Source organism: Malurus melanocephalus, unplaced genomic scaffold (assembly GCF_030028575.1).
Source record: "Malurus melanocephalus ecotype Western Australia unplaced genomic scaffold, MMel_1.1 scaffold_4, whole genome shotgun sequence".
Taxonomy (NCBI): Eukaryota; Metazoa; Chordata; class Aves; order Passeriformes; family Maluridae; genus Malurus; species Malurus melanocephalus.
In genome coordinates, this window is record NW_026623236.1 from 6,358,648 (window position 1) to 6,386,590 (window position 27,943).

At 38.0% G+C, this 27,943-nt stretch overlaps 1 protein-coding gene across 1 annotated transcript in view; it reads right to left on the reverse strand.

The window, feature by feature from the left end:
• ME1 (malic enzyme 1) overlaps positions 1-27,943 on the reverse strand; it is a 148,824-nt gene that overhangs the window by 30,749 nt on the left and 90,132 nt on the right. The window contains exon 7 of the mRNA XM_057369618.1: positions 5,482-5,591. Coding sequence (XP_057225601.1) covers positions 5,482-5,591 — 110 coding nt within the window. The remainder of the gene's footprint in view (positions 1-5,481; positions 5,592-27,943) is intronic.

A 27,943-nucleotide genomic window follows, 5' to 3' on the forward strand; every position in this document is an offset into this window, starting at 1 on the left:
ACACATCCTAAAACCTGAGGTATTCATTTTGGACTAGAAGATTAGGAAGTGGCAAAAGTAGAATTCATACTTTTCAAAACACAGCATAATAGAAATCACATGTTAACATGGCCASTCATCCAAATACCACTTCACAGAGTGCCAGGGGAAAAAATCCATTCTCAACTCCTACACTTACAGGGAAAARGGGGAGTAATGATCSTATGGAAAAGGCATAATCTCAGTTGCTAGTGAGGCAAATGCWACAGCTGTGGGTAATTCAAAAGGAYCCACTTTTAAGAGATGGGAGCTCCTTCTACCTGTGAACAGGCTTCTCAAAGCTGTGTGTGCACACTGCCCTGCTCTGCAGCTGCWGTGGCAGTGAAAAGAGGGGAAAGGCTCTAGGGAAGGAGAAAAACAGCAACCATTCGGCATATTTGGAAAAAGACACAGAATGGCAGCAGCACAGGATGGCTGAGGCTGGGAGGTCATTTGATGCAACTCCTTGCTCAAGCAGGCCCACCTGGAGCTGGCTGCCCAAGAACAGGAGGAGCATGGATTTGTTTTTTAAACCAATAATGAGCAAAAAATGAAACAGAAGAATACTTGTACAGACACATGCTTGTGTATATATGTGGAAAATTACAGAAAGCTGCACTAGGGGATTTACTTGAAAGCATACTGAWCTCAATGTAAATTTACCACTGAGTAACAAAGAGGTGATATCCTGAATATATTGAAAGAAAAATACACTTCACATAACCCTACAGCATTATCTTAATGGGATTTAAAAATACATTTTATTTTTAAAATTATTTAGTTTTAAAAATCCCAGCATGTTTCACTTGGAAGCCAATGTCTATGAAAGTAAAGAAAATGTTATGAAAAAAATTTTCTACAGTTTGCACACCATATCCGAATTAGAGATATATGATATAAATCTACGAGCTATTACATGTCATTCAACTGCATTTTTCAATTCTTTGTCAGAGAAAGAACTGGAAACCTCATGCCCACCACAATCATAATAATAAACCCTAACTCATCTCTACAATTTGATTTCAAGAACTGGAATTTCCATGCACCAAACGTATAATTTTTCATATTAATGTTAAAAATAATTAATCTTAAAAACAACAATGCTGTTGACACAGAAATTCTGATTTCTGAGAATGCAATGGCACTGACTTAATGCTGAATTGTTCATAACATAACTTCCAAGAATAATTTTCCTGGTTATTCAAACGTCAGTCTGCTGAACATTTACCACATATTTTAAATCAAATCAGAATGTAAAATGAAATAATCATATTAAGTTATATGAGCTCTACATTTTTTATTTTAGTTCTCTTTTCATAAAATGTTGATGCAATTAAACAGCACAGCTGTTAAAAACTAATGACATCTAAGGTCATAATGGATACCGAAGTTAATTCCGATCCAGTGCGATCTCTCCRTGTAAATATTTTTGTTGGCATAAAATACAGGCCCTGTGTCCATAATGGGAAAAARCATTGCAAATGTGGTCAGAGTGAAAGAGAGCTGTAACTCCAATATAATAGTGCACAGAGAAACAATTATTTTATGTAGAGAGTCTTACACTACAGAAGTTTTTCATTTCAATTGAGACGATTTTTAAGTACAGGAGGGGGAAAACGACCAAAACAATTCAAATAATTGAAATAATTGACACACATAGARGCAGCAAGGCTAGAGAAATTTATGCCACTATTTGAAAAGTATAAATGTCAGCAATGACTGCAGCCAGCCACCACATGAAAAGCACTGAAAGACCCTCAGAAAACAAATGCACAGCTCTAAAGTCTTGAAAACATGCTGTAAACCACAGACTGTGCAAGAGCAGCAAGAACTCTTTCAACAGATACATGGGAGTCAAAATAGGTGTGGAAATGGAGCACTGTGGCACCCTGCACTGCCACAGCTGGGTTTGAGAGGGGCAGGAAGGTGTGACTGGAGCCAATCCCACCCACAAGGAGGATTTCAGAGCTGCCTTGTACCTCGGATTTCCTTTTTAACAGATCTTAAGAGACCTTTTCAACCTCCCTGCAGCAGAGAAGGGAACTGGTTAGTTTGTTTGTTAGTTTGTTTKGGAATTTTCAAACTCTGAATCCCAACCCTGCCTCCTTCGGGGGCGGTGCTGCAGAGATCTTCCACCCTGAGAAACAGCTTTGGTTGGCAACACAGGCCCCACTGGTCCCCCCCCAGGCAGGGGTTGGAAATAAAAAAACCATCACATATCATATCTTTTACAAAATTCCACCCTTTCCTTATGACACCACCTTCCTAAACAGATTGGAGATGAGCAAAGCTAGCAATCTCATCTAATTCAGGAATTTCAAAATGTTGTGAAGTTTGACATTATAACATTAACTAATATTTCTCCCATATGGGAAATTATGATCAAACCTCCCATAACTTTGGAAAAGGTTCTGTAATAGTTAGAGAGAACCAGATAGAACTATTGGTTTTAAAGCCAGGGCTTTCACTGATTTTCATTTCCAAAAATCAGTCTGTGCATTTCAGAGAAGAAAAAATAAAGCATCAAGTTGATTTGAGGTCAGAATAAAACCAGACAGGAATCCAAGGGAAAAAGTGACTATTTTCTCCCAAAGGAAACATCTCTATTGTGTTTGTAAAAAGATATTTTGAAAATAAAAATATGAAGAAATTATCATACTTGAAGAGGGAAGAAATTTACTACACAGCCAAAAACAAAGATACTTTCTAGAATGCTAAAGTATGAAGAATTTTATTATTCCAATACAGTTCTATACCAGCTGGTCAGAATCCTATTCACCCTTGTTCTCAGTTCCTTCAGTACAGAGAGAAAATGTAGAAAARGTTACAAAGCGTTCTCCCAAGTAAAGGATGTGACTGTGCTGTAGCCAGGATGGAGACTGCTTCCAGAAATTCTTAAATATGTCTATAAGTGACCCTTAATGGTTAATCTTTAGTGGTTTCCTGTAATCAGTGTTTTGGCAAACTTTTTCCAAATGTTCTGAAATCTTCTGTTACAGCCTGTAAATAGCTGTGAGCTGAAGGCAACTGCATTTGTCCAAGTCAGTACTTGCAGATGGGGATATGCAGCTTGCCATGTTTTCTTCATCTTTTAGTGTCTGTCAGAAATCATGATCATATATTAGGGTTTTTTTTTAGACTTGAGATACTGAAAGGTCCTCATTGCATCACTAAGATATATAGGAATCCTTTCCCTGACTATCTTACATGGAGAAAAAAATTCTCAAGCCTTTCTATGAAACACATTAAATGTTTCTTCTGATCTTAAAGTAGCTTTCTCTTGAAAAATATTACTAGGGGAAACTGTGTTAAAAATATTRTGTAGGCACTATCTTCAGAAGATGATGGCAAATTAGATGCAGAGTTGTGTTTCTTTGCTTTTACTGGCCTGGCACAACTTGTCAGCTTTACTGCTGTAGAAAATACAATTTGCATACAGAGAAAGTCACTCTTTCAAGTAGACTGAAAAAAATCATGCCATTTATAATCTGAAATCAGTAAGGATTGATAAAGATGTTAGCTCCATCAATTCTCATTACAATTTCTAGGTGAAAGATCCTTAGGGTTTACAAAGTTGGAATAGGAAGAGGGATAAAAGATCAGTGGGCTGTTATTCTACTTCCACATTACAGGAGATGTCATGCTATTAAAAAAAAAAAAAAAAAATTACTGACAGTAATTACAGGGATATGATGACAAATGACAGAGACCAGAGAAGAATAAATGAATCCACTCTCACCTCTGGAAGCTACACAAATATTAAGGATGGAGATCACCCAAAAGTCACAGACATTGTGAAAGTATCAAARGCCTCACAAGAACAAATTAGATTGCAGAAAATGAGTACATTAAAAGTCTGCACATGGCTGCACTTCTAAGGAAAGCCGATAGCTGCTACAGCAGCTTAGACAAAAGCCAAAGGGACACCTTCCAACACTTCTGAACATCAAGACATGTCCTTCCATGGTGCATGAGAGAGAATGAAGTGGTTTGAACATGCAAATAAAGACACAAAAGGCCTTGTCATCTAAGTTTACCCATTGCTGAAAAGCTTCCCTTCCATTTCTGTGAAAACACATTCTAATTGAGTGTCTTTCTGATTTGGGCTAAGGACATTCATCCTGTAAGGAAAGAAAATTCGCTATGGGAGCTGGGGCTCTAACAACCAGGGGAACTTCCAGATGCTGTTTGGCCTGCTGWATTGAACTGCTGTAGCCATGGCTACACTCAGACCCTCCAGGGTAGGAAGCACCATGCCTCCTACAAAGGGAAATGACATTTTATAATTAGTTTATTTCCCATCTGGGAGGTTGTCCTCCATAATCTGTTTCAGATGCGGAAGTAGAACTCAGCCAGGCAAGTAATAGGAACACAGCTCATGTGGACAGCCAAATCCCTGACACCACAAAGACAAGGGCTGTTTGAATCCACTGCCATGCACTGAGTCACTGAAATAGGACCTAGGTCCCAAGCATGACTCAATAATGACATCTGGAAAACTCCAGCTCCTAACAGTTGGCTTAAAGTGTCACTGAAAATTGTGAGAAATTAAGACAGGGTAACTCCCWTTTTTGATCTGTCACTGCTGAGGACCTTCATCTACCCAAGGAAGCAGAAGGGGGTAAGAGGCAGCTGGATACCCAGGGCCCTCTCCGGGTATCTCTCTCCAGCAGTTCWTCTGACTTCAGCCTCTGCTCGAGGATGGGAGCCACTGCCCTACAGAGAGTTACACACTTACTGCCCTAAAGGACATTATTTCCCAGCACTTTTCCTGACTGGATATAAGGCAACCCAAATAGGAGAATACCCCACTTCATCCCAGCTTGTCTGTGTTCTCAGGAGGGGAGGGACAAGATGCCTATTTAGATTGAGCACTGGGGAATCCCCCTTGCTGACATTTTCCATCCTAGATATTTCCCTTCCGCCAGCTGCCACAAATGATTCTGATGAGAAAACAGAATCAAGGGAATCATTTCTCTCTAAAACTGAATGAGACTGTGAGGAAAGTTACATTAATATTTAACTGAGTCATCAGTTTAAGAACTGAAATACAGTTTGACATTTATCAGTCCAGTTGCAAGGAGGAACAGTGGAGCAGTTGTCACTGAAGTGACAAAAAAATGGAAGTACAGTTCAGGTTTGAGCTTTGACATTTGCTTAAAGATCTGAAGTCAGTAATTTATATGGGGAAAGCCATTCACATACTCAACTATTAAAAAAAAAATCCCGAAACTAAAACCAAACAAGGAACATCTAAATAAAGCATGATGTGTGAATGAAAGGTGAAAGATTAAGAGCAAATGCAGCTCACAAGAAATCCATGCTGAGGAAACCCAAGGCAAAATGTACCCGTAGATCTACAAATATCACAATAAAGGTGATAGATTTTTTCCCTCTGGAAATGAAAAGTTATTCTTCTGGCTTGTGGAAGGAATAGTGAAGGGAAGAGAAAAAGTTTGTTACCTTGAATGTCATCATTGAAAGTGCAATACTTGTTACGGTACTTGTGCAGGAGGCGGAATGCATTGGCATTAGCAAAATCCTCAAACTGAATGAGGCAGTTCATGCCGTATCTAGGAAAACAAGAAATTAAACATTATGTTAAGAAGTTTCAAGATTGTTCATTAAAAAGCTAGTAACATTTGTGGTCAGATTTTGAATACWAGTATAATATGAATCATGCAACTCTTAGTATGWTTCTGGTRTWTTCTTTACATTAATACAGATTATTTATAAGGCATTGTTATACTACTAATAGTATCTACTCGGTTGTAAGTTATGAATAGAAGATCAGTGAAAAAGAAAAGGCTTCATCCCTCTGCAGACATCTCAACAGAAGTCTTCACTGAGCAATTACCTAGTGAGCACAAAAAGGTTCCTCCCAACACAAACCACTCTATAATTCTATTATTCTATCTTTTCTTTTTTTACTATAGAAACTCAAGACTCCTTTCATTAGACTTGTATGCCAATACCGAACAAACAATTACCCTGCTGCGCCAGTAAGGTTATTCCTAAAATGGAAGTTAGTAAGTTAAATTAAATTAATATTACCACTATGTATCACAGAATGGTTTGGATTGGAAGGGACCTTAACAATCATCTAGTTCCAATCCCCCTGCCATGTGCAGGGGCACCTTTCTCTAGACCAGGTKGCTCAAAACCCCATCCAACTTGGCTTTGAAYACTTTCAGGGATGGAGCATCCACAGCTTCTCTGGGCAACCTCTTCCARTGTTTCACCACTTTCAAAGKAAAGAATTTCTTCCCMGYRTCYAACCTAATCCTTCTTTCAGTCTGAAGCCATTCCCCYTTGTCCTGTCACTACATGCTCTCGTAAATATTGCCCAGCTCTCAGATACATTTTTAGTAGTACTGTCTCTGGATTCTTTGCATACCAGTCACATAYGGCATTTTCAAGCACTTAGAACAAAAGCAAAAAAATCCCACAAAGCAAAGAAAATATATGTAGARAAAAACTATGTAAAGACTGGATTCAATCTCACAGATGTTGCAAGAAGGCATGATCTCAACAGCACACATCCTGATTGAGCTAAAGGAGGCTTTTCTTATTTGCTAACAGCACAAAYCCATGACAGACAGTCAAGCAGTTCATGCTTTACCCAGAAAAGCAATATGAACATACAGTGAGCAGTTCAGTGTAAATACATTAATTGAGCTTTTCTTTAAACCATAYATGTGTTTGGCAACCACATTAAGCAAAGCTATCAGCATTAAAAAAAAMAGGACAAAAATTCCTGTGACTAAACTAATTTCCATGGAAAACACATATTTACAGCYATATTACAATTAGCCAAATCTGTGGAGATTCCACTGGCAGGAATGGTAATCCTTGCTGAATATAAATACATCTTCAGGTTTGATGGAAAAACCTGGACTTCTTCAGCAGCRTAATGAGAGGCAACTGTTTAAAAGAGAATTTGGCAAGTCCAGTMCTGTAAATCACAACTGAGTTCAAATAAGAAACGAGCTAATTTCAATAATTAAATTTCTAACCTGATTCAATTTCTGACATAGATTTCTGTGGTTCTATAAGGGTCCAGGAGCTGACAGATGCATAATAATATGAAACTAATGAGATTATCACTCTGGAATSCTGAAACTGGGTTATATGTGTTTCTTGGATGCCATTAGGCTGGTCTGTTTCTTTATTTTACCATATACCATATATAACATTCCATTTTCTCATCTGCATTTTATTTTTCTATTTTCTTATCCATTGCCATCGTAGACAAAGATCAAAACTCCCTGTGAGTTATATTAAAAGAGTGTCCCTGTAGAAAATATTCATCCTGTACTGGGCACCCTATCCATATTAACTCTCTGAGTCAACTATCATGGCTGTTTAATTAAAATGGAAAAAATGCAGACAGTCTAACTCTGGGCCTCTGGGATTTTGGTGTAATGGCAGAAAAATTTCTAACAGCATTTTTATTCATTGCACATGTAGCACCTGAATMCAGGTGAAAACCTGAGACTTCAGTGCTGCACACAACCAGCAGTTCCTCATAAGAGATGTGAATTTTGAGGTCTATGTTCTCAAAAAAGTCTAATCAAATGCAGWGCTGGGGTACCCCTGAGAGACAAGAAAATTACACACTGTTACTCTGCTTGGAATATCCTCGTTGTCMAAACCACTAACAGATGAGACATACAGATGAGGTAATACAAAATAGTTAATATCTGACATTCCAGAAAATCCCTTAGCAATAATGAGTTGTCTGCAAAGGTGCCACACAGTTCCGGAAGCAGTGACCATACCGAAAGACCAATCAATTCTTCTATGACTTCCACAACTTCTTATCACAATCACTTCAAGCAGAAAGTTGAGCCAGAACCTAAACCAATATTTTCCTTCCTGTATCACTCTGTGATAACCTTCCCTCCTTCTGGCACTCCAATGAACAGTTTTAGCTTGTGGCTTCTGAAACTCTGTTTGCACCTCATACCCTGCTGTCRTCACAAATTATCAGCTTGGAACTGCACCTCTTCAAAAATGACTGCTGGGTGAGAAGGGAACCAAGAAATTTGATTCTTGTCCATGTGCAGTCATCAAACCCTGCTATGCCTTTCAAACCACTCGTATTCCAGCAACTGTGGCCCACTACAGTTCTGTGAGTCACATTATCTTTCAAWCATTAAGAAAAGAGAAAACAAAGCCTGCAGCTATCTTAAAATATGACTACCTTAACATCTCCCATCAATACTTGATACAGATATAGCACAGATTGACTTCACTCACAGGCAGGTCCAGACACCAATAACAGATTTACCCTACACAAAATCATCAGATTGAAAACCACCATTCAATGGATGTGGCTGASTGTTAAAAGAGAACATGGTAAAAGACAGCAACTTCAGGCATGACAGGAGACTTAGGAGACAAAATTACAAGAAATTGTCATGATGCAAAACTCTCTAAGAGGTATTTCTTAATATTTTAGAAGTAGTGGACTACTTATTTAATAGACAGTGTGAAATAATACTGTTCTACTTATTTAAGTAGCTAAACTTCATCATCATATACTTTAGGACAATCTCATCTTCRTCTTTGAAATTTGAAGACATGCATGTCTACAATAGAAACTAAAAATCTTTTATTTTGAACATGYCACCAGCAGTAGAATCCCAGAAGCAAGCAGACATGGTTACAATGCTGCACAAATGGGGGTGGGAGTGTTGATCTGCAGAAAGGCTCCWTAGAGGGATCTGGACAGGCTGCATCTATGAGCCAACACCAGTGGTATGAGGTTCAACAAGACCAAGYGCCAGCCCTGTTTGTAAACAACGGAATAGAAACTGTCAGCATCTCTGCTTTCCACACGAAGGACTCTTGGGTCACAACTACCCCATGCCAGGCTGCAGATGGGCAGAGAGCAGCTRGAAAGCTGCCCAGCAGAAAAAAGCACGTGATTGATGGTCAACAGTGGCTGAACATGAGCCAGTGTGTGCTCAGGTGGCCAAGAAGCCCAATGGCACCTGGTCTGTAWCAGCCAYAGTGTGGCCAACAGGACCAGRGCCAGGACTGTCCCCCTGTACTTGGCACTGGTGAGGCCACACCTCAAATTCCTGGACCACTAAATTCAGGAAGGACACTGAGGGGCTGGAGGGCAATGARATTGGTGAAGGGGTTGGAACACAAATCTTGTGAGGAGCAGTTGAGGGAGCYGAGATTGCTAAGCYTGGAGAAAAGATGGCCTAGGGGTGTCTGCATTGYTGTCCACTGAAAGAARGGTGTAGCCAGGTGGGGGTTGGTCTCTGCTCCAGGGCAACCAGCGAYRGGACAAGAGGACATAAGCTGCACCAGGGGAGATTYAGGTTGAACATTAGGAGGAATTTCTTCATAGAAAATGTGGTTAGACATTGGAATGGGCTGCYGAGGGAGGTGGTGGAGTCACCATCCCTGGAGGTGTTTAAGGCAAGGCTGCACATGGCACTCCATGCTACGGTCCAGGTGACAAGGTGGTGTGGTCWTGGCTGGACTTGATGATCTCAGAGATCTTTTCCAACCTAATTGATTCTGTGATGTGAATAACATAAAACATATTATGCCTTATTGCTTATTCGAAACAGAGCCAACAGTTCTGCTATCACTGCTGTTGACCCAGAGATACAGSAAGTGGAGTAGCATGTAACCAACATGAATGGCCAAACTGAAAGGTGGTACATATAAATGGAAGAAAGAACCTATCTGGTGGGCACCATCTGTCTTAACCAGAAAAAATTATGAGATGCATTCCTACACAATGTCAAAACTACAAAAAATAAAGAAAATTTGGTAGACAGTCCTCCTAGTGTGCAACCATAACAAATGTACTAATGAATTCTTAACTATTTTTGTGCTCTGGAAAACATTTATCTGATAGCAATAGCTTGGCTTGAGTCCTGCCTAGGACAGAAGGATTTTTGCAAGCGTTTTGTAGCTGTGAATTCCTCTTTTCTGGCTGTAAGGGTGTGCCACTGCAGTAGCTGATTAAACAAACGTAAATTGTCCCTAGAAAGTGATAATCCAGATCACTGTTTCTCCTTGTAAATCCTGTTTTGTCACCCACGCCTTTCTGTGTACTTGGATTTTAGATTCCTGCTCCAAGTCACTCAGGCAGTGTGAATCAGGATCCAACTGGAGAGAAGTTCAAAGTCGTATTTCCTTTGTTTTGTTTGAAGAGAAAATGCAGACGAGAGGTGGCAAGCATGCAACATCAGATTTGTCATCAAGTATGGGAGGCAAATGCTGGACAATGGATTAAAATGAACCATCCCMCTCAATCACATGTGGTTGCCAAAAAACAGTGTTTCCAATACTTCACCCAATTTACAACATATTTTTGGTGACAGTCTTAGCTTAGTTTTCCTCATTTATAAACRAATTTATATTCAGTTGTCTAGAACAGTAATATTAATGTTCCAAATAACACAAAAGAGTATATCTTTATGCAACAGGCTGAAGAAAAATGTCCACAGCTCTTTAACCATCCCAAAAATACAATACAAGCATTTTGGCAACTCAGTGCTCTTAAGAACCTCAAACAGGGAAAACCCTCAAAAATCTGGCGTTTGGTGACAGTGGGAGCTATAAAAGTTTGGGCATCATTTTGAATTCAAACCATATGATCAGTAAAATCCATGCTTACTTCTGCAGCTAAGAAGCTTTTCTRGATGTATATTCGGATCATTTGTTCTTACTGCCAGCCATTGTTTTGGAAACCTTCCTAAAGGAAAAGTGGTTGCTTTTTAGGTTTTTAGAGCTTCCAAACTCCTATTTGACTTTTTTTTTTTTTCCGTCCACACATGCCTGGAACTGAAAAAGCCTTAGAAACCATCAGAAGTGGTTGCTGCAGCCCRTTCTTAAGAAGGAGCAAACCAAAATGACAGCAACACTGGTGCTGCCTTCCTTGCCTCGAGCGTCATGCAGCTGCCCTGCCAGCCAGAACCATTTCTAGTGCACCATGATGATGTGGAAATTCTCTCCTTCCTCCCCCTTCCAAATGCTATCAACTTGCTCACTACCATATATTCCACTGCTCAAAACAGGGTTATAGCATAAWGAGCACCGCTACAAACTCCTCCTAGTGCCAGGGTTTTCCCTGGATGTCTTCCCACCCTCCCTCCTGACAAATCTTAGGACCTGGATGTTTTCTCCTCCTTGTTCTCCTCCAAGCTACCTTTAACTCCATTTCATAAGGCAATTAAACTGCTGCAATGAGGTCATCCATCCATCCATCCATCCCAGCACCTCTTCCGCTACAATTCGAACCCTCTGGTTCAATTCAACACAATTTGAATGAGGGGGTTCGAATTTTGAACAGTAAGTGCTACATCTATATTCTGTGAAAAAAGTGGTCCACACAGCATCCAGCAAGCARCCCAGCTCCTCTGCAGCAGATGGTGCTACTCGTGCTGCCTCTTCAACAGCCTGACGTGCTGCAGCTGCACAGGACAAAAATCTGTCCAAGGTGCACTGAGCTCCAGCCAGCTCTACAATGCAAATACCTTCCCAGAAGCGGTATCATTAAATTACAAATGTCTTTCTCTGTCCTGAATTGGACCAGCAAGTCAGACAGGACATTCTTCACAAGAAGAGATTTTCTAAAGAACTTAATAGAAATTGTCAGCATCTCTGCTTTCCACATGAAGGACTCTGTTTAAAATTCCTTTTTTATTCCCCTGTAGGCAACCACTGGTCTTATTTTAGCTACAGAAAGCACATACTTCCATAGGACTATTTTTCATAGTCATTTTCCATTTCCAAACCAATCCTTGCTTCAGTGAGCTCAGCACATATCCAGAGTAGGCATGGGGGTGCAGGAGATGGCAGCATTTAGTACCCACCCTAACACCAGCAGCAGATCTTTCTTCAATCATGTTGTCTTAAGGAAATAAAATTCAAAAAATCTTTCCATATTACTACTCCCTGGCACAACCACAGTGCTCTGGCTCTGTACSAGTGCTTTTAACACACTTCTGCTTGCTGCCTTCCCTGTCCTGARCAGATTTGGTATTCATTTCCATGGTCTTTTATCCCAGGAATAGTGAGGAGAATGGGCTGGAGATGACTCATAATTTTCTCCCTTTTTTTCCCTCAGCCAATATCACTGCTACATGTGTGGACTTCAGCCTTGGGAATAGCAAGCCTTCAGAGCAGAGCACTCCTCAGTTAGGAACATCTTGAGGTTGGTGGCTCTGGAAGTGATTGTAAGCAGAGAAGCAAAACCAGATTCTCTGCCCACAGTCAGGCCCTGTAGCCAGAGATGGCTTCTCCTACGAGAAAAGATAATTAAAAGTTTTTGTGGAACACTAACAGAAACACTTGTTACAATAAAAGAATAGTTACAGGTTTTAACCTAATTTTTCATCAGTGTGGTCGCATCACACTGTATCAGGGACTGCTTGCTCTTTCTGTTGAAGTCTTTTGAAATCCATCCTACTAAGAGAATGAGTCGACAACAGCTCTAAAGATATCCACTCTAAGTTTCTGTGCATTTTCAAAGTGCTGTTAAAGGATTAATATGAAYGGTCACTACTGAACCTGAACTAGATTTCTTCTACTTCAATACCTGATTGAATTAACTCTCAGATATCTTACGGCTGTAATATATAAAGCAGCTATATAAAGCAAAAGAAGTAACTGTAAGTTACTACTATTGTAAACTTTTATTTCTTCTTGTTGCAAAAGTATTTGTATTTTATTGTTTTGATTTTGATATTTGTTCAAAAAAGTATATCACACAACAGTTTTGTCAGGAACTAGACTTTTAACTTAGACTTTGCCAGTTCACATATATACACTTCTATAACAGAATTAGGGAGGTTGGTATGAATGAGCTGTGAATGAAAATGCTCCTGGAAGCAGGAGCAAAACAGAGCTGCAAACAGCGGCACACACAGATAACAAAGGACARAGCCGACTGAAGGTAAATTTAAAATGTCTCATTTACTTGAAGATGAGCAGGCCTGAGCTCTGGTAAGGCCACAACAAAGACACTTTTGGGAYCAGGACCCTGCACCTTGACAACAGCAACAATCCCTATCACAGCACATCACATGTGCCACTCTTATCCTATGGGCACAGCAGGAATTCATATTGCAATTTGAAGGAATTCAACATGAGTTCATACAGACACAACTTATGGAGGCTAAATTAAACAATTCCCTGAGGCAAAATAGCCATGACAGCACAGCTGCTGGATCTTAAAGGCATAGAAGACCTGTATAAAACCAAGTCTACCATCACCAGAAGCTCAGAAAAAGCATTGAAGACTTGACAGCCAGGGCCCTTTTACCTTCAGTGTCGCACATGAGCAACCCTGGTCAGACCATATGAACACAAACATGCTGATGCTTTGAATATCTGAGACTGAATAATAAAATCAACCKTTTGGAACACTTTTAACATAAATCCACCTCTCTGTTCTGTAAGAATTTTCACTGAATGCTGTCAAATTAATTTCCTATGGTGGACTGTGTCAAGTTGCCTCCTCTCTGCTGTGAAAGTCCTCTCAGCAGGAAGGTGGATGGATGACACAGTACTGAGATATGTATAATGCACATTATGCAAATAAATTATACTTATGAAACTTCACAAAGTCGGGCGTGAGCCAAACTCTTCAACTCAGTTTTTGACATGCCCAAACATCAGCCCCAGCAGACTAATCACTGCCATGAAAAAACACACCACACAAACTTCCACAAATGAAGAAGTATGCGGGCTTGYTAACACTCAGGTTAGATCTGAAGAGGAAGAAAACTGTTTTGTAAATTTTGGTAGTTTTTCTCTTAAGGGCAAAAATGGTTCCATGTGAATTTGAAGTAAACAGCAAATTGAATGATTGTGATGGTTTCTCATGAATTCGTACCGGTTCACTTGTTACCTGATCCTGACACCACCTAACTCAAAAGTAAAACTCTGGGAGCCTGAAAATGTAATTCTACTTCTCTCCTAGCTATTCTACTTCWTTTTCCAGTGTTACCACTTAGCTGCTTTAACTGTGACTTAGACCAAAGAAAATCTCAAATTACCTTCAGTTTTACATTCACTTAAAAGAGATGAGTGCAGATTTGAAACAGATGACCTGAGATTTTTTTTTTTTTTCTTTTCAGCCTCTTCAATTCTTCTTTAGAGATTTGGCACTATGACACTYTTGGCTGAGGGAAGGAATGGTACTGAAGAGATGGATTGGTCAAGTGTCTGAGCAGACTAAATCAGAAAAACAGAGAATCAAGAAAGAAATCCATCTCAGCTGGAAAGAGCAAGTAGTTTTATTCCTCATGAATCTTCAGCTGTAGCTAAAGGGGTGTTTTACTTCTTGCCCTCCCAAAATACAGTGGTCTTTATTAAACCCTTCAAGCTTACTTTTTAATTTTAATCAAATAACTTTATGCTAAACCAGAAAAGAACAGTTGTTATCAAAAACAGCATATAAAATACATTACACTGTTTGACAAGTCATCCTACATGGCTTAAAATCATTTGAACCTAGTTTCAAATGGATGTTTCCTGGTTACTTAATGGCTGCAACGTTTAAAAGTTACTGATTATTACTGYCTGGTTCAGATTGTCAGCAATTTTACTTTGCCGAGAAAAACTCCATGAAGTCACAGTTCTGAGGTTTGCCCTGGTGTTGGCRTGCACCTGCACACCCTACAAATTAGATTTTTAATGCTCTAATCTTTGCAAAAGTCATCAAAAAGAAATAAGTACAGCAGCACTTGAACAGTGTTCAATAATTGCACAAGGCTGTCACAGGGAAGTCCTCTACAGATCTTTTAATATGAAAGATACTGTCTTATATATATTGCTGTYCATAATTACTGTGATTAGTGGAACCATCTGTTTCAAGAAGGCTGGACTCCTAAATCCAGACAAGAGGTGTTTCTCTGTACCAGTTCTCATATTTCTGTATGAAAATGAGAGCTGCACTTTGAAAAGGTAAAGGTTTCAATTTGGCTGAACAAATTTGTGTGTATTTTAAGGTGGCATTTTGCATCTACAATCTGCATTTTGTTTTCTTGAGAATGAACCTTCATATATTCACTGCCCAGACAGTAACTTTTCCCACTTTCCAAAAAGGGGGAAGGGTCTGGATTACATMAAAAGAAATAAAATGAGATCCTTGGCTGATAATTCTACACCAGAAAGTTTCCTAATAATTTTAAACTGTATCTATTTAATACTACTTCAATAAAGGYTGATTTATTGAAGTATTTAGTTAAACATATGAGAATTCCAGCTTGGGTTAACAGGACTGCTCCTTTGTTTTAACTTAAGTGACTGTTTTGATGCGTCAGTGAATCAGGCCTGAGTGATTTATGKTAAATGCCTTTTTGGAAAAGATACTGTATCTTTTGCAGAATCTAAAGATTGCTAAGTAGTCTTAGGARGTTAAACCAAGATGACTGCACTTCCTTACATATTTTATTACATTTGCATGAGATTATAGATATTTTTCCCAAAATAAATGATGCAGCTGGATAGTCAAATTAGTGGAAAGCCTGGGGCAGCACATCTGCTCTTTCCCTCTGCTACTTAAGGTATAATGAACAGATGGAAATCTCAATTCCACCACTGATGGCCTTCATCTTGATTGTCAAAAGGCAAAGAAGTTATGAGCTTTCAGAAGTGTCAAAGGGAGGTTGTAACAGGAATACTTAAAGCATTTCTGATAGATGAAATACACTCCAAATATTTATACCGCTTGGTCATTTATGAAACACACCTCTCCCTTTCAAAATTCTTGATGGTGTTTTTAAGGCATTAAAATACCTTATGTGCCTGCATAAGGCAGGCACAAATTACACTTGAGAGAAAAGAAGTGTATTGGAAGTTAGACTGAAGAAATTGAGAATGTGGGTTTTGAAGAAAGAAGGAGCTTACTGTTTTCAAAGCCTTATTTAGACAGCAGGAACAGATCTGAGGAACTGTGACTATTTCAGTGGAATATTACAGAATCACAGAATGGCTGAGACTGGCAGGCACCTCTGGAGATCATCTCACCACCCACCAGCTAAAGCAGGATCAGCTAAAGCAGGCTGGGCAGGACCACATCCAAACAGCTTTTGGACTATCTTCAGAGAYAGAGATTCCACAGTTTCTCTGGGATATCAATGCTCAGTCACCCTGACATTAAAATATTTTTTAATGCTGAAATTTCTCTTATAATTAAACAAACCAGTTCACAAAAATGTTTTCTGTATTTATCAACTTGCAGTACACTGAACATGGCTAAAAAATGCTTAAAAAACATAGAACTCCAAACATTCAATTAAGTTGATATGCTCAGCACTCTATAGGGTGACTGAAGGGGCTTAAAAAGGCAAGTTTTGAATGGCAGTCTGAAATAAACAAAGAAAAGTTGCATTGCAGAAGTAACAGGGGAAGGTATTCCACATTAATGGAGAAAAAAAACCAAAACAACCCCAAATCATCCTAAGCAAAACATGAAAAAAAAAGTAGCAGAGCTGCATAACTAAAGCAGAGGCRGAGGTGGCAATAAAGCTGTGTAGAACCATGAGAGAACAAAAGCTGGTTTTGGTACAGTGAAGCCAATAAAGATAWTTTTCTCAAGAGGAAGTGTGAACAAAGCTCATCAGAGGAAGAAAAGTTTGGCAGCAACATTTGGACCACTTGGAAGGAAACTCAGTTTGTAGCACAAAGGCCAGAAAGTTCTGYAATTCACAAGGGAGATCATCCAAGACTATAAATGTTTGGGAAATCTATTCCAATAGAACATAAACAGAGAGAAGAACTGTGCCCAGGGAAGGACATGAGATTCACCCTACACATCCTAGAAGATGGAGAGCATTGTTACTTCCTTGCAAAAGATGGATGGGTTCTGTCTGAGTAGCTGGTCCAATTAATTTCCCAGATCAATGGTATTGCTGGTCCAATTTACTTCCCAGCTCAGTGTTACTGAGCAGAACTTAAATCTCAATAAAAATAGCAAACACTTCCAGTGCACATCACACATAAAATGCCCTAAACCAGAAAGCATGACAGAATTTAATTATATTTATACAAATATATATAATATATGTAATATAATTATATTTAATTATAAAAATTAATGTGTTCAACAAAACTCTTTAGTTCCTGGGAATGGTGACTTGCCATTCCTCAGTGTTTTCCTTCTTTCTGCTGTCACCTGAGCAGATACACAAAACTGTGAAAACCTGGATTATAGTGTCCATACCACACATGATTGTAAGAGTATCAGAACKCTCTCAAAATAAAAGCACCAGGCACTTTTGGGTCATGCCACAAAATTACAATCCTATATTAATAAAAAGCTTTTCCAATCAGCTYTGCAAGTGAAACTGCAACCCAAGTTAATAAATGCACATTTAATCTGCAGCAGTTGGCAACAGCAAGACAAAGGAAATCATTATCTTCCAGAAGAAAACCAAATTTAATAGGAAGCGCTCCACAGGYTTTACATAGTTGCATTTAAGAACACTTCTAGACTTGTGATGGTTGGCCTAATACTGGAGCACTTCCTTCTCAATTACAGCACATTTTGCAACCACACACTTCTGACCAGTCACATCAATATTAGAACAGCAGGTTGCAACTGCWTGGTTGTTCTCTGATTTCACATGTGATGATTGATTTAGGTTAGTYTGGAGCAGGAAAGGAGTGGTTCACAYAGRAAACTTTCTTAGATCAATCACCACCTATGATCAGGTCAAAGCYATATCATAATTTTKTAAACAAAGATTTGTCCWGAAGAAATTTGTTATTATGTAAAGRTAAGAAAGAAAACAAAACTGAGAGAATCCTCTTAAGTACTCAAGTGATTACTGTTTTGAAAATATTAACCAGAATTTAAGGGAAAATCACATTTTATTATTACAAACTAAACACATTTTTCTACTGCTTTAATGATATATGTCATAATGTTCAAAACTCCACACAAAGAGTAAAGCTTCAAAGATGAACCAGAATTCTTGCAATGGCTCTTAAATACTGCAAAAGTTGCCACCAGTATTAATATTTAAATGAAATCAAGACTTCAAGTATTAACTCCAAAATCGCTCCTAATTGGATTTTTACCGGGGAAAAATTGGGGGAATGTTTATGAACTTTGCAATAGAAGTGGAATACTCAAGCTCAATAAAATGGTGTATTTATGAGYGTAATGTTTTTTCCAGAAGTCATCATAAAGAAGTAACAGCCGCTCTTGCTTTCATTGCAGAAACAGAAGCRTTCTGGAATCCTGAGAGAAAGGGAAAGTATGAACATTGTATTTGACATTGAAAAACTGGCAACRCCTTCTGCTCACCTACACTGGACTTACTATTACTGCCTGGGCTAGGGGCTATGGTTACGCTTTATCATCATCAATTTAGCTTTTGTAAAAACTGCTTCTGAAGTAAGTTCAAACTTTTCAGTCCAAACTGCCTCACTGGTAAACTTATATTCAAATATTTATTAACAGTGAATGGAAAAAAGGGTTAATTGGAGACTAAATTAAGGTCCCAGAAGTGTTCTAACTTAAACATTTTAAACAGGTGTTAGAAGTTCTAAATGGCTCCTCCTCATTGTCTCCTCAAATATTYGAGATCCTGGGGATTATACCAGTGRTCTCAAAAGAGCACTGTATAAAATTATGGCTCTTATAATCAGGGACTAAGCGAGAAAAGGAAGTGGCTGCACGTTMCTCAGAACTGTTTCTAATCCTCTGCTAAGCCAAACACCACCTATCCTTTTCACACTATTATTCACACCTTCCCCAGGGAACATCATACCCTAATGGTCTCKCCATGTCTGTCACAGAGTGAAGGAAGAAACTGATGTTTAAGACATTACTTTGCCTTATAAAGGCAACCCACTAATGAGATGCAGTTTTTCTCTGGTTTTATTTCAGRATGTTTAGAAAGTAACAATTCCTCTAAAGTAGAATCCTAGGAGAAGGCAGTGGCATATTGACTTTGTAGAATATACATGCATTTCAAACTAACTGACTTAGATATCATTTACAGTGTACTGCAAAAGCAGGAAGTATGAAATCATTCAARATAATATTTTTTATGCTTTTTCTAAATTCTATTACTATCTGTATTGTTTTCTTTTTACATATAACTCACTTATACCTCGGATTTAACAATATTAATCAACAAATCATTGTATATACTTTAATGGACTTGTTAAATTGCTTTTTTGGAGATGAATTGTTGGAATTCTTATTGTATTCAATCACCATTGACGATCCACTGAAACTACACCCAGGTCACACCTTTTTAGAAGAATTGGAGGGAATMATGAAGGAAAGCTTAATATTCATTCCAGATTCTCTTTTTAGCATTTGACACAAAAACTTTCTGTTAATTGTAATTACGGGTAAAATCTATCACTTTTATGATTCAGTTATTAATAAATACATGTATTAAAATGCCTTTAGAGAACTGAATTGRTTTAATATGTATGTTCAGAATTATCTTGCCCAAAAAGACGTATCTTGGTTACTTCAATTAAGTTTAAGTCCCTKGATCATGATGTACTGAGGAAAGATCCATCTGCCTTTAAAGATTAGTTAMTATTCCTTTTCATTAGCCAGTAATTTGAGTTTTGATCATTGTTGTCTAGTGAATATTGAAATGTTCACATCCATARTTAGAATTCCTTGGTCTACTTAAGTACCCATTATTTGAGTGTATTATGTAGAGAACAGTGTAGCACTTACTGAGAGGAGTTTGAGAATGACAGTTAATGCAACTTTACTTTTTTTTATAGTTCTATGGATAAGAACCCTGAGTTGGATTCTCCTAAGACCACCCTGCATCTGAAAAACCCAGAACCTTAAATCACAGAAGAAATCAAAGAACTTTGCCTGCATTTATGAATCTTACTGTCACTCCATGTCAGGCAGAAACTTAACTTCTGAGTATGGAAAGGGTATTTAATAGGTTTTGCAGGAAAAAATATGTGCATGTGGGAAAAATATGGGAAAGTATTCTACTCCTGTGCAATGTCTATACTATGTAATGAAGCACATAACAAAGAAAATCAGAGTTTGGTTTATTTTCTCCAGTGCCYTCTTCAGAACAAGCAAGCTCAGACTGAGCTTCCTTAGCATGGCAATYATTATTACATGTCATAAAGAAGAGTTTTTGATTTGTCTGTGTACTTTCTATGACTGCAAGTTTTCTGAAAGGTCAGATAATGTATTTATAGTAATAGATTACACAGTCTAAGAAGCGTGAAAGGTTAATTATGTTTATTCTATGATAATAATATTATCTGTTTCTTTCAACTTCCTGTCTGAAAGCTATTTTCCCTGTCGCCTAATACACATAACCTTTTGGAAGGCCATGTTCAGGTGATGACAAGCACAGAACACCCACAAAAGCCCTGTGTGACCCAACACTCTCAAAATATGTATTTTTTTGCAGRAATGTGGGGAGCAAGCAGAAGGAAAATACAACCATTTTTATTCCAGTCATTCAGAAGCAAATACACATATGCACAACCACCCTTCTGGGAAGAAATGCTTATGTGGGGAGAAGTCTTGTGAAGAAATGTGAGTTAACAGATTGAATAATGCTTCCAAATTGTAGAGTATCAAATGTGCGTGTTCACATTCCCTGTGCCACCTGAGGTAGCTCCCAAAATTCATTCCTCACTTGCTAGCTGTAGTTCAGTGGCTGCAYACAATCCACAACATACTGAATATAATCAGAATTATGCTATCAAATTATGTTCCTCTAATGTAAACTATCAAATAATAAATATACTACCAAAGAATTTCATCTGGGTCCCTTTAATGAAAAATCACTTGCTGATGATTTTTCTTGTTACACAAGATAGCTTAGAGCTTGGGATCTATAGTTCTCCTTGGTCCTCAGTCTCCAAATTCCACCTTTGTGAGATAAAGATACAGTTAGACCTTGGTTTGAATTATGTYTTTATTTGCTGGTAGGCTTTGGTAGATAAAATATAAATAGGGTCAGAATGATTACATCATAAGATTTGTTCACACTGGCAGAGTCATCTGTCTATTTAAAATTAAAAAAATAAAAATACAAAATGAATAGGAAATGTCTCTACTCACTACCAATAGACAAAATACCCCAAACCACTGTTTCCTAACCCTGTATCATATTGAATCATGTGCTCAAGCAATGCAAAAGATAATGGCAAAACCATTGCCTCCACTTCAAGAAGCTATGAAAGACATGCTGGCAAAAAAATAAGAATGGCACAAAGGAGAGTAAGTGTTACAAACTGCTTATTTACTTAATTGTAYATTCCATTGCAATTTATAGATTTAATAGATTAAATGGGAGCCTCCTATAGTAGCAAACATCAGGAAATACCTGAATGCTCATCTGTACTACAATTAGAGTACTTTGCATTTTAATAATTTATTTTTGCAAGTTGCAATAATCAGCAAAAAATACAATTTATGGGATTTATATTAATGAAAATGATGAATTGCAAAATGTATTTTTCACAAGCTTTGGGAGAGCTGCCATATGACCCCAAACACTTAATGAAAGGACGACCAACTGAACATGGAAAATACTGTCAGTAGGGAATTGCACCACTATTGAACATCATCCTTCAGGATTCTGGAGGAAACTGCTCCAGAATTCAGGAAAATGTTTTCTTACACAAAACCCAGCCAATCCCTTTTTGTTTTCATTTTTCTCAAGCTCTGACAGGCAACAATAAACTGAACTCAGCTGAAAATTAGGATCAGCTGGTGAACAGAGATTAGTTCTGTAAACGTCTCACAATTTGACAAAGATAGCAGAAAAATGTCTTTCCTCATTCTATATCTCTTCCCTATATGATTTAGGAACTAGGTCATCTGGACCAAGCCATTAGCTACTGTAATCAGGGTTTTTTTTGTTGTTGTTTAATTTATTCAGTTTCTCATTCAAATGCTCATAGGACACTGATACAAGGATGGATTTTTGGTCAGGAAACACATGTCCCTCCCCCACTTCCCTCAAAAAAGCCAGAAAAGATGCACAATAACCGTAGCTGTCTGCAAAGTCTCTTCCCTAGAGATGGGAATAATGAGCTCTTGGAAATGTTTAAAGTCTACTAAATARGAAAAGCATCTAGCAATGATCTGGTAAAACAGTTTTAAAGCCATGGGAATCCACTCAATATCTCCARTACTATTATTTTTAACTGAAAAACTGGGATTACAGCCAATTTTATACTTCTGGAATTATTATTGTTTTATAAATTTATATATATATATATACACACACATGTATCTTTTAAATGTCTACATTTCCTGGCATTCAATGTAGACAACTAGTGCTTTAAATCTTCACAAAATTCAGTTAAATAATCAAGTCCCCACCCATCTCTAAATATTTAAAGTATAATGTGTCCAAAATGCTTTCAGTTCCTTTCTCTTTGAGCCATTAAAGAAAAAAAATCACATAAGATTTTGCAAATTCATAAATATCATATAATTTCTGGGATARCAACTCAGAAGAGTGATAAGAGACTGTCCCCAGGGATTCCTCCATGAACCTCCTGGTTGGGAGCAGGATAGTGCTATGAAAATTGTTCAAACATTTAAATATAATGAAGAAAACTCAACTTATGCAGTCCAAGTCACTGTGCAATGGCTACGACATCCGAGCTACTGCAAAGCATGAAGACTAACAACCCCCCACAGAGAAACACTACAAATAACAGCCCTGGACATCCATTTGGCAACTTCCAGATGTTGCTTCTTATCCTTCACTCACCAACAAAGCAACACAAAGCTTCACAGAAGCATCACAACAGCTATCTTGCACTAGCCATGAGCCCAGAGGTGGGWTCTTAAATGTAGCACTCAGCAGCTAAACTTTTTCAAGACTTGGCTTGAGTTATTCAGCAAAAATTCTAGAACACTTTTGGAATCGTGATCACTACTGCCATGACCTTAGCTCAAAAGGAATCTCTTCTCTGTGAGGATGAGAGATACTGTAGCTTGCTCTCTGTCCTACAAAAATCTCCATATCAGCTCTCAGCTTTCATATGTAGTTCAAAAAAAATCTCTATTGTCTTTTTTTGTAGCTTCAAATTAATTTTTTAAAAAGCACTTTCTTAACAGACCAAAGTGGTTTTTAGATGCTGGAATCTCACATTTTTCCTGATCTTCTTGCAGTGTTTCCTTGGTAGAATTTGAACACAGATCCAATAACTGTTGCTGTATGGGGCAGCCTTATCTTTATGCCAAGAGACAAACAATTTGTTCTCTTAGAAGAAGAGGGTATGCCCTAAGCAGGACTATCTGGAACATCCTCGATGTCTGAAAAAACCCCAAGTTTTCAAACTGTAGAACCACAAACAAATCATGGAATCCATATTTAATTTAATATTGAGGTCTCCTCAGCAAACTGTACAATCCAAAGTGAAAAATACATTCTTTCAACAGAGGCAAAGCTCACAGAGAATAGAACAGTTCTGGTTGAAAGGRACCTACAGGAATCACCTATTCTAACTGATCACCTCAGGGCCGATAACAAGTCAAGGCATGTTGTTAATGCCATCAGCCAAAAGCCTCCTAAACACTGACACAATGTGCTCTTGTCCAAGAGTGGCTAGGAAACACAAAAAAGCTTGTTAGTGCAGAAGTAAGGCTGTGCAAAAGTTAATGTTGATCTGGATTACTCTAAACACATTAGCTCTGCATGCTACTWGCTGACCAGAGCAGATCTAACTGGAAGAGACTGAGAAAGCTGTGAAAAAAGGGGCTGCATCCCCAGCATCAAGACCAGATGGTTGTTACATGGAAAACAGGTGTGATCTGTCACTGGAAAGGAACAGACACACATGCAAAAAAAAAAGGAAAAAAGGCATGTGGAGCAAAMTTGACTTTCTCAAATACATTCCTATCTATTTACAGCAAAACTCACTCATAATAACAATATGCTTTTGACTGTAATTTTATATTGCAGCATTAATCAAGTAATATATGTCAGCTACAGAAATAGTCCCCAAGTTTTTACTTTTTATTATTTTTTAGTAATAGGGTATGTGACAACAAATATTTTAAAACTCTGTATGACAGACTTGGAATTATGTCAACAAAATTAGGAACAGTATAGGAKCAGTCCTTGGGACAGTAGGACACGTGGCGAAAGTTCTGAGTCTGTATTCACCACATGGCCTTTTTTTTTATATTTTGCAGAATTTAAATCATAAACAGATGTTTGTGGAAAGAAATTGTCTCCTCTTTCTTACATACAATGTATTAATCACTCTAAAATAAGACTAGAAAGATAGCATCTTGCTGAGTCCTTTCTACTTAGCAATGTTACTAGATATTAATTTACATCCCATTTGGGACAAAGCTTAGGACAAAAATGTTGAGATGATTCAGTGATCTACAAAAACAGTTATAAAAGCTTTTAAAATATTTCTTATTTTTAGTGGGGACAGTGATATCAAGGAAGTACGATCAAGGAAGCATAAGGAATGAAGCTAAAAAGCAGCAGTTGTTGCTKATYATYTGTTTAACCTTTAATAAGGGGAGGRAGGGAACTGTGGTGTACTATGACAGAACCAGACAAAGAACCGAGGATGTGGGACATTCAACAGTCACCCAGAGCATGACAGAGACAGCAGAAGGAAGGAGATCATGAAATKAATTAAATAACCAAACCAATGCATTTTGAAAACTTGACTTAGAGCTACAAATCAACAACACAGGAGAATATGAAAAAGGTAACAGCTGTGACATAGGAGGATTAGAGATAATTATAGGTGGAACAAAAACGGCTAATAACACAGGTAGGATTAGGATTGAACAAACCTCTCCAGAGAGAAGTGGGCAATGAAGAAGGAAGCAGAGTTGGAGTCTACAAAAGTCAATCAGGAAGACAAGGCAACAGGATGAGATACTAGTAATAYAAGGCAACTATAGGAGTTAACCAAAACCAGAAATAGAAAAGAGATAAAAAAATGTGGAATGAGTGAGTCAATGAAGAGTTACAGATTATTACTGTGTGCAAGCAGACTTTTCTGAACCTTTATGTCTGATTTCCACACTAACTGAAAGCTCAGACCCTGACCCTCAGATTGCACAATATTTGCTGCTAACCAGCTGCAGTAGATGCTTTGTTGCAGAAAAGCACGAGGGCTCATAATTTCATTTATCAGTGAGGTAGGATGCTGCCATGTTAAGCAAAAACCATCAAAGACACATCACATCAGACAAGGTTATTGTCTTTAGAAGCTTCTACCCCTGCCCCACTAAAGAAGGGAAAAAAATCAAGCATTCACAACCTAACTAAGGTCTATGTYATATTAGGGGAAAAAATAAGTCATTCTGCCATCAGMTGCTCTATCAGGACTGATTGAATCCACAAAATCTGGCAAATTACTTTGTTACTCTGTTTTTGATTTGGTTTTGGGGGGTTTTCTTTGCATGCCTTCACTATTCTTAATCCACAGCCCCCCTGGGATAGAAGTTGCAGTACTTTAGTGGCAGTGTAGTTCATTCACTCATCATGGTCCTTGCAGCCAGGAGCCTCAGCCACCAGTTTAGAGCAGAAGAGGTAAAACCCACTGGGGGTCTCACACAGCACACACACGAGCAAAGCATACTAAAAGGAGATACCAGAGTTTTCCCAGAAGAGCCATCTACTGTTACATCCTCCTTCTGAGGATATGACAGTTGTGTCTGCATTAAAAGCTCAAAGTGACACTCAAAGTCCARCAGAACAGTGGACTTTATTGCCTAATAACTAAATAAGAAAAAGCAAACCTTAACCTTATTAAAAATTAAGGAAATTAATTTCCCRTAAATGTGATATTTAAGCAAAGTCTTAACCACAGGCACAATCTGAATCCAAGTGTCAGGTGCTACAAGTGAAGTGTGGAATTACTTTCTTTTTAAATGAAAATAATTACAATAAAAATGAAGATGCTTTCCATTCAAGCTGTTCTTATCCAAAGGAGATATTTACCATTGTTTGTATTATATATCCATATTTGACTTCTAAAACTGAACACAGGAGTGGAGTTTGATGCCTTTTTTAAAAAACATTTTTTTCTTTGTGAAGAAGCAGAAGTTAAGTTTGGYCATTTCTCTTTGAATGATTCAACAGCTTCCAAGTCACTTCTGTAACCCAGGTGAAGTAATGCAATGAAAAAAAAAAACTCCTGGATAGCCTGAGCACTTCAGCTAACATTCATTTTTCATTTTTAGGTTTTGCCTTATAAAACWGAACATTTATTTAAAAGTCTCTTCAAATTCTCATTACATATTTATCACTTGCTAGTTTATGTCAGGACAGCTCTATTACATACCTGATACCCCACTAGAACCAACCCCTACATGCAAAACAATAATTTCAAATACTCAGGCACAGAACATTACTTTAARCCTCCATCAGCAACATTGCTGTGTTCATCAGTCAAAAAAGTTACTTAAGTAAATTTTCCCATTTTTTTTCAATCAAGCAGAATTTCTAACACAGAAAGAAGGCAAGGTAATAAAAATGAAGATGACATTTGAAAACTGTGGCAGTATTTATTCAAGTTGAAACTAGTTTAGCGGTTTTCTTTGGTTTTGTCAAAAATCTGTTTTTTCCCCACATTCTGTTAAGTGGTTCTTTGACATTACCTTGCTCTGTAAGCCAAAACGGTTGCCAAAAAGCCTCAACTGAGAAAACACTATAGCTCTGTTGACCTCTTCAACTGTTTATATTCATACTAGCTTCTTCTTCCTGACCATCTGACCTCCTACTCCCAAACACAGAGCAAAAAATTTTAGTTTAGCACCTCATTCTGTTGTGCATCCTTGGAGTTGTAGAAAACAGCCACTTCCTTGACTTCTGTTATAAAGTTTTCCCCATTACATGGTTTTATACCAATAGCTGGAATTGCAAAATATCAGAATAATGGAGTTTGTAATACAACCAAAACCCAGAGAAGCAGAACGATGGATACCAGACATCAGCAAAGCAGCCCTGCCTGCAGAGCTAAAAGGAGAAGGCACCTGGGACAAAAGCACAGCAGTGCCAGCTCCTATGTCCACAGACCAATGCTTAGGAGATGGAGGTGTCTGCTAAAGCAATCGAGCACAGCTGCAGGAGGCTGAGTAATTCAGGTAGAAAGCTGCTCGAAAACACACAGTGRATTCCATCCACCACAACCTCCCCAMTGATTCTGGATTTTTTGCAAACAAGTCATTTAAGAGTCTTCAGGCTATGGGCCTGCAGCATTTGAAGACGGTGCTGTGATTAAGTGAGAATGTGCAGCTGAATTTGACATCAGGATCATGCCCAGTACTGCTCACYGATATTATTTCCAAAATGGCCACTGTGAGACAACCGGCATCTGCTGCCATTTTAGCTAAGAGCAACAGATGAGCAGCTGGTTCCCATTTTGAAATCTGATTTGGAAAATATACAAAACCAGCTGCACTCAATTCTCTTATCCTGAAAATATCATTCTTTAAAATATTTTCCATATATAATTTACAGCTTCTATACTTTTCTGGCAAAGAGAAGAAAACAAATCCTTAGACTGTGTAGTCTGGCTTAAACAAAAAAAAATCACTTTTTAAATACGAATTTAAAATAATTAACAAATTTAATACAGCATTTCTTTGTACCTGTTATGACATTCTTAAATCAGCTGGTGTAAATGTGAAGCCTGAATTATTTAACTAGCTGTTTTCCAAGTATAAATTCAGTAGAATCACTGTTGTCCCACAGGTGAAGAAAAGTAGAATTCCAGAAGTCAAACATGTGCTCACATTATATTTAATTTTTCAGAAGAAAAGACTAATCAAAGACTTTTAATAAAAACTTGATACTGTAAAAATATCTCTTAATGTCTGGATCATTATATCGTGTGAGAGAAATGGACTCCATAGGTTTTCAGATAACTCCAGGGCTGCCAAATGCAAAACCTCTAACAAGACATTCTGCACATACTGAAAAAG